General features: G+C 43.7%; 1 protein-coding gene across 1 annotated transcript; it reads right to left on the bottom strand.

Moving 5' to 3' along the window:
* Positions 1–2,998: 2,998 nt before the first annotated feature.
* On the bottom strand, positions 2,999–4,376 carry LOC141264644 (uncharacterized). Its single transcript, XM_073676915.1, has 2 exons — positions 3,738–4,376; positions 2,999–3,568 (listed from the first exon to the last, which is right to left on the bottom strand). Exons 1-2 carry the CDS (start codon positions 4,185–4,187, stop codon positions 2,999–3,001), a joined length of 1,020 nt encoding a protein of 339 aa, XP_073533016.1. The 5' UTR covers positions 4,188–4,376.
* Between the last annotated feature and the right edge of the window lie 3,892 nt (positions 4,377–8,268).

Below are 8,268 nucleotides of genomic sequence, written 5' to 3'. Positions count from 1 at the left end.
CCTGCAGCCCCAGAGCCCCCAAGGGAGTCACCTCCAGCCCTGGAGCCCCAGCAGCATTCCTCTGCCAGCTCGCCAGCATCACTCCGTGATATAGGTGCAGCTTCATCTTTCGGTAATGCTTTGACATAAAATACGGTCCATACAACTTGGAAAGTATAGGGCTGTCATGTACTATTAAGTGTTGTGTCTTTCTCTAGCCGGTGGTGCCAGGGGATCCGGGTGGTCCTTAAGCTCGTCATCATCCGAGCAACCTGAAAACCGTAAGTGTTAAATACCAAACATGTACCTGATAGGCTGTGTGCCCACGATGCGTTTTTTAAGGTGTTTCTGCAGCGTTTTTGCTGCTGTGGAAACGCATTAAAAGCGCATGGTAGAAGGTCTGCCATGTTCCCCAATGATAATCCGCACGTGCTGTGCACATGCTGCGGAAATTTCCGCTGCACATTATCATTGCGGAAAAAAACGCAGCACTACCAATTATTTTGCATAAGGTGGTTTTTTTGCGCCGCCATTGACTTGCATTATAATGCGCCAATTCCGCAATACTGCATCTGTACTTGCGTAATTAGCGCGTTCTAATGTGCGGATGGTACCCGGGAGTGGTGCATCGTGGGCACATAGCCTTAATTTGATGAATGTACAGAATTATTGGACTTTTAAGTTTAACTATTACCTCCGTAGAAATCCCAACACTACAAGATCTCCTGGCGTCACAACGGAGACTGAGTGAAGAGATCCACCAGCACGGAGTGATGCTGGCAAGATTTGTGGCAGCCCATGACCGTCACGGCAGCCAATAACTTATTTTTTGTTATGTAGTTGATATTATTTGGTTGGTTATATTTTTTATATTTTTATAAAAAAAAATTAGTTTATATCCACTATTGTCTACACTTTGTTACATCTAATCCTATCCTGTGTGATACTGCCTGACGGGTTGTGTATCTAATCCTATCCTGTGTGATACTGCCTGACGGGTTGTGTATCTAATCCTATCCTGTATGATACTGCCTAAAGGGTTGTGTATCTAATCCTATCCTGTGTGATACTGCCTAAAGAGTTGTGTATCTAATCCTATCCTGTGTGATACTGCCTGACGGGTTGTGTATCTAATCCTATCCTGTATGATACGGCCTAAAGGGTTGTGTATCTAATCCTATCCTGTGTGATACTGCCTAAAGAGTTGTGTATCTAATCCTATCCTGTGTGATACTGCCTGACGGATTGTGTATCTAATCCTATCCTGTGTGATACTGCCTAAAGGGTTGTGTATCTAATCCTATCCTGTGTGATACTGCCTGACGGGTTGTGTATCTAATCCTATCCTGTATGATACTGCCTAAAGGGTTGTGTATCTAATCCTATCCTGTGTGATACTGCCTAAAGAGTTGTGTATCTAATCCTATCCTGTGTGATACTGCCTGACGGGTTGTGTATCTAATCCTATCCTGTGTGATACTGCCTAAAGGGTTGTGTATCTAATCCTATCCTGTGTGATACTGCCTAAAGAGTTGTGTATCTAATCCTATCCTGTGTGATACTGCCTGACGTGTTGTGTATCTAATCCTATCCTGTGTGATACTGCCTGACGGGTTGTGTATCTAATCCTATCCTGTGTGATACTGCCTAAAGAGTTGTGTATCTAATCCTATCCTGTGTGATACTGCCTGACGGGTGTGTATCTAATCCTATCCTGTGTGATACTGCCTAAAGGGTTGTGTATCTAATCCTATCCTGTGTGATACTGCCTGACGGGTTGTGTATCTAATCCTATCCTGTGTGATACTGCCTAAAACAAGCAGTGCAGGGGCAGTAAAGCCCACTCCAAAGTCGGCTTTCACACCCTCCTGCTTATTGATGTTATCAGCTGAAGTTGTGTAGGGGCAGGAAAGCCGTCTGAAGTCGGCTTTAATAGCCGCCTGCAAATTGATGTTATCAGCTGAAGTTGTGTGGGGGCATGAAAGCCGTCTGAAGTCGGCTTTAATAGCTGTCTACTAATTGATGTTATCAGCTGAAGTAGTGTAGGGGCAGGAAAGCCGTCTGAAGTCGGCTTTCATTGCCGCCTACTTATTGATATTATCAGCTGAAGTTGTGTGGGGGCAGGAAAGCCGTCTGAAGTCGGCTTTAATAGCTGTCTACTAATTGATGTTATCAGCTGAAGTAGTGTAGGGGCAGGAAAGCCGTCTGAAGTCGGCTTTCATTGCCGCCTACTTATTGATATTATTAGCTGAAGTTGTGTGGGGGCAGGAAAGCCGTCTGAAGTCGGCTTTCACAGATGCCAGCTAATTCAAGAAGAAGAGAGAAGAGGAAAGAATAGGAACATAGTATGAAAACTATAAGGAAGACCTAACATGTTGATCCAGAGGAAGGCAAAAAAAACCCATGCTCCGTTTTGGGAAAAAAAATTCCTTCCTGACTCCACATACGGCAATCAGACTAGTTCCCTGGATCAACGCCCTATCAAGAATCTAGTATATACAACCTATAATCTGAGTCAGACTCATAGTGCATGGTATGGCAGATCATTGCCATACCGTGCACCATGACTATGACCCCAAAGACTAAAAGAAGGGAAGTAGGAAGAGGAGGGGAAGAAAACCAGCTGTGAAGAAGACCAGAGGACACAGGGAAAAGACAGAAGACAGGTGATAAAGCCTGGAGCCGGAGGAGGAGAAGGGGAGGAGGTGATCACCAGCAGAGAGCAGGGATGGGAATAGACGGTAGAGAATGGAGGGGAGGGAACGGAGATTGGGAAGGGATCGGAGGGCAGGGGTGAGGGGTCCCACCCTCGGGAAGAGGTAAAGCAGAAAATAAGGCAACCAAAAAACATTTTTATTTCAATCAGGGTGAGATCAGAGGGCAGGGGTAAAGTTAAAAAAGAGGACAATAAACCTTGTTTTTATAAACAAACAAAAATATAAACAATTTTAACAATTTAAATAAGTATTAAATTAACAATATTTACAAAATGATAAAAAAAAATTGAAATGAAACATCACTACAGTTCTTCATATCGATTACCTGTATTTGTGTATCTGTGCCTGGGGGAAACAAAAGAATCAGAACACATGGGATACTGTGGGGGGGGGGCAAGGCTTTGTGGACGCCGGATCCTCTGCACTGGTGTGCTGTGAAGTGGGTCCGGCCTATGGGTCCAAGAATGTTGTTGAAAATGGCCAGGGTCAATCAGAGTATGTACAGTAGACGTTTCATTAAGTTCACCGGCTGCCGCTTTATTTAAAGTCTCAAACATGACCCTTTCTGCATGCGCCCTCTGTCGGTCATCCAGCCTCTGTAGTCTCTCGCCAGCATATGTTGCAAAGCTGTCCCGCTTGGCCTGGGTCTGCAGAAGTAGAATCTTGTTCGCCAGAGATACTAGATCTGGCGATGGCGGCAAGCTGGCCTTTCTTTTCCTTGATTTTCTCTGTCGCCGAGGCACAAGGTCTTCACTTGTAGAGGCCATAGGGTCTTCATTCACCGATGCCATAGGTTCCTCATTCCTTGACATAACACTCGCCTCCTCCATACCACGTTCCGTAGCCGAGATGTCGTCATCTTGCCAATGGTGCTGTGGGAACACAAAAATAAAGTTAAGATTTGGTTACAACATCCAGCAGGTATGTTATGACCAGCATGGGTACACGTGCACTAAAAAACAAATATGAGGGGCGGCTAAACTATGGCATGTACATTGAAAGTATAAATGCTATTTACAGGGAAGCAAAGAAGGTACTTACATCTTCAACAGGGGAGTCAGTCCGTATGTCGGGGTCTTCTTCCGGGGTCTGCCGTATCGTACACACCATTCGCCGAGGTAGCTCCTGGTCACGGGTGAAGGCAAGCAAATCATAATACCATAATGTCGGCACATAAACCTCATCTGTGCCGGTACCTGACTTCTTTGATTTCTCCACCCGGTTGAGTTCTTTCTTATATACGGTACGTAGACCCTGGATCTTTCTCTTCACCAGCTCTTCATCCACCTTCTCGTTGGGGCCATGCCTTTTAAAGAGGGAAATCAATTGCTGGTAGGCCTCCCTCTTTTTCTCTCTATTGCAGTAGTCTGTTGATTTTATTTGCCAAAGGCACGGCAGGGAGCGGTAGAGGTCAATCATTTCCCTCACAAACTCTTCACTTTTGAAAGCCATCTGAAAAGGATAGCAATACAGTGAGCATACATGAAACATTTTCAAACAAAGTAAAAAGTACTACACACCATTTGCTGACTAAAAATGGCCTCCAATATATAAGCAAATATATACTTATTGAGTGTGATAAAAATCCACTAAAATAACTTACCGTGGAAACAAAGCAATACAGTGCCTGAAAAACCCAAAAGTCAATGTTCAGTCACAGCTGAAGAAAATCCACAAATGAATGGAATCACAGCAGTAGAACGCAACTAGGATCCAAAAATCAGGACGCTGACAAGGCTTCAACAAATCCCAGATGGACGAAACTTGCCCGGAGAACACTGCTACGATCCGAAAGCAAAGCGCAGATAGGAACAAGGGAGCGGAATTGCCCCAACGTCGCCTTTTTAAAAACCCCCGGCCAATCAGAACGCAGTAGCGTCCACCAATCGAAGATGAGTGGGCGCGGAAAGGTAATTTTATGTACGCCTTTCTGTCACAGTACAGTCCCTCAAAGTGTGTATCGTTGAGTGTGGATCGTTGAAATAGCTGCTGTGTGACAGCGTCCCAGCGACCAACGAGATCGTTAGTTAGATCGCTGGGGCGGCCGAAATCGTTGGCAAGTTATACATGTTTGACGGCTCCCGAACGATCTCTCCAGCGATCTCAAAACTGTGACGTAGTAACGATCTCGCTAGCGATCTCGTTATGTGTGACAGGGCCTTTACTGGTTTTAGTCAGATAGAGGTGGTTGAAGATTAGATTGTAAGTGAGAGAGTGTTAGCAGCGTTCAAGGCCAGAGGGCTAGAGGACACGAAAAGTACAGACTGTTTGGGCAGCATGAGAACGTTGGCTACTGTTGTCTGCGGACATCTCTGCAATGTTCGGGGCCTATGGCCAGAGTTAGGCTCTTGAAAGTGTGCCTTATTCCCTTCCCATAAGTGGAAGCTGGGCAAGAGATGCATCAGGGAGATGGGACGGATCTCATGAGAGCTGCGGAGCCGGATGGAGTATCCCAGGGGCCATGGGAGCCATTAAGCAAATTGATAGCACAGGCTGAACGAACAGAGAACATGAAAACGTCCTGTGCTGTAACATCAGTTGAACATGGGCTGCTAAGTAAAGTTGAACTGTTCGTTATGAAGCAAGTGTCCCCTAATTTATGTGTGGCTGCTCCTGGATCTGGAATCGTGGAGATAGAGGAGGCCTCCGGGCGAAACATAAGTGTTATACACCACACCCACAGCACACGGGAACTGGGACACTGTTGAATTGTGGGGTGCCAGGTTGTGAGAAAACTGTAGCCCCTTGCCCATGACTACCACCCTGCGCTCCTTAACTGAATCCCATGGTAAAGCAATGATAAGCACCATGGGACCCTTGTTAGAGGTGAAACATTTGAAATGGTTATTCTTCCTCCATTGCTTGTTTCAACCCTCCTAACAAGTATTGTACACTCTTCGAAAGTGAACAGTAAGTGACATGCATTCCTCATCACCTGCCAATAGCGGATCCTATGATAAAACAAGCAGCAGTTTCTCTACTAATACATCAGTCACATGATATAATCAGTCACCACCTTACATTTCTTGTACATATGCCACACTGCCACATATACAGCGTTTATTCCATCATATTACAACTTCTCAAATCAGGAAGTGCTTAGTGACAATTCCGGAGGCCATTCTTTGCAACGTAGAAATTGCTGAAGTACACACACATTCTCCTGGCCATGAGCACCACCTTGAGCAAGCAGACATATTTGTTTAAAATTTTGCATCAAATTGATTATGTACACAATGCGCCATGTTATTTTGCCCAAATGCTGTGCAGCTATAGTTTTTCTGTCATTATCACTTAACAAGTTGCCCAGTTGTAGCTGTCAGGAACCATGCAGAGTGCCATTTCCTGCTCTGCTGTATGGCTTGTGTCAATTATGCTCATAAGCCAGGCCAAAATTTCCTAGCATGAGGAGCCTACATCACTATGAGGCCAATCTCGCAGTGTAAAGAGTGAGATCTTATGAGACCTCATTCTTTGGACTAACCAAGCATGGCCATATACTTTACTACGGTAACATCATTCATTGGAGTAATTCCATTCAGCAACAGCTTAATAAAATACACAGCAGTGCTCAGTGACGGCTAAGAGTAAGATCGCGTTCTTCCACATTAACAGTGGCTGCAAAAAGTTGGGCCCTTTCGGGGGACATTAGGTACCCTTATAAGTGATTTTTTTGAAGATGATATATAGAAATAGCATTATGGGGCTGCACATACTTTTATTAAAGAAAACAGGCTGCCCCAGATTAGTGAATATACTTTTTAAGCTTACAGGAACAAAAAGACTGAAGGCAGGGAATGAATGCAACATTCTGGCCTGTTGGGGACAATCTCCATAGAGGAGAATATGGAAGTGGTGTATAATCACTGACTAGTATTGGAACCAAACCTAGTGTCAAACTGAGGAGATGTCATCACCTGGCCTATCTGCAGTGGTACATCATTGACATTCGAAACAGTGACCCCGTGGATTATGAAAGATACACTCTGTCCTCGGCTGTAATATATACTCCATGGGTAAACAGACACAACCTAAGATGAAGAAAAATGAGCAAATCCCCTGTAGTAAGGAAAAGAATAAATATGAACAGTACATGTAAATAACACAGGATACTTAGTTAACACTATTTAGATCAAAACAGTGTAAAAGCCATCCCACCTCGACAAGGTGTACCCAATGAGGACAGTACCTAACTTTTGTTCACCTTAGCAGACATCAAAATAGATAAGGACAGAGCAGAACTGGGTCCGACTGTTCATACTCCTGCCAATGGAAAGCTAAATAAACAACATGAACAGCCCATAAAGGGGGAGCCACGCCTTATCAAGTTTGGGAGGGTTTTACGCTTTTTTGATCAAAACAGTGTTAACTAAGTACCCTATGTTGTTTACATGTACTATTTATTTACTTACTTACTACATGGTATTTGCTCATTTTGTTTGAATCTTAGGTCCTGTCTGTTTAATGCCATAGTGTGAATGCACATCCAAGCATTGCAATTGTATCAACATATGCTCCCGCTCAATTCTTTTTTTTTTGTCCACGTGTAAACAGTGGAGTGCATCTTGCTGCATAAGGACAATCTCAAGACGTGAACTCTGTCATGGCTTTCTTTGGGGATGTATTTTTACTCCATCAAGTCTTATGCATGCCATCATTTTGAAAAAGCAGTAGAATCCATGTAGCATGGACGTGACTGGTAAATATGGACATGTAGGAGTGGAGTTTCCACATAAATATGATTGTATGCATGTAGATGTTACCTGGCCACATATATGGATAAATGAAAATGCAGTAAATGATGGTCATGAGAACAGGGACCAGGACAATTCCAAGGAGTGGCTTTCTTTGGGGATGTCTTTTTCCTCCATCAGTTTGGCAATTTTTCTTGGCCAAGAGATGAGCTGGTTGATGCTGTTTCTCTTTTCTTGAGAAATCTTCTTCATGGCTGCTCCTACAGTGACCTTTCACTTGGGAATCAACCTAGTAACACACTGACCTATTAGAGAATGTGAGAACAGGTTTTATTTTGTAGATTACAGGAAGAAGAAGATTTTTTTTTACCACCAAGAGCAAAACAGTAACAATGCAGTAACATGACATATTATTACCTTTTTGCTCGTCAGTGTATATACCAAGATGGGAGGCATAGACACCAGGATGGTGGAAATATATACCAGGAAGGGCCCAGGAATGGGGACTTATATGCCAGGATGGGGCCCAGGATAATGGACAAATATACCAGGATGGGCCCAAGATGGAGGACATATACAGTACAGACCAAAAGTTTGGACACACCTTCTCATTTAAAGATTTTTCTGTATTTTCAATACTTTGAAAATTCACACTGAAGGCATCAAAACTATGAATTAACACATGTGGAATTATATACTTAACAAAAAAGTGTGAAACAACTGAAAATATGTCTTATATTCTAGGTTCTTCAAAGTAGCCACCTTTTGCTTTGATGACTGCTTTGCACACTCTTGGCATTCTCTTGATGAGCTTCAAGAGGTAGTCACCGGAAATGGTTTTCACTTCACAGGTGTGCCCTGTCAGGTTTAATAAGTGG

The sequence above is a fragment of the Phyllobates terribilis genome, unplaced genomic scaffold, assembly GCF_046119375.1.
Source record: "Phyllobates terribilis strain yellow unplaced genomic scaffold, ASM4611937v1 Scaffold_4__5_contigs__length_816908805, whole genome shotgun sequence".
Classification (NCBI taxonomy): domain Eukaryota; kingdom Metazoa; phylum Chordata; class Amphibia; order Anura; family Dendrobatidae; genus Phyllobates; species Phyllobates terribilis.
This window is presented reverse-complemented; position numbering and strand designations above follow the sequence as displayed.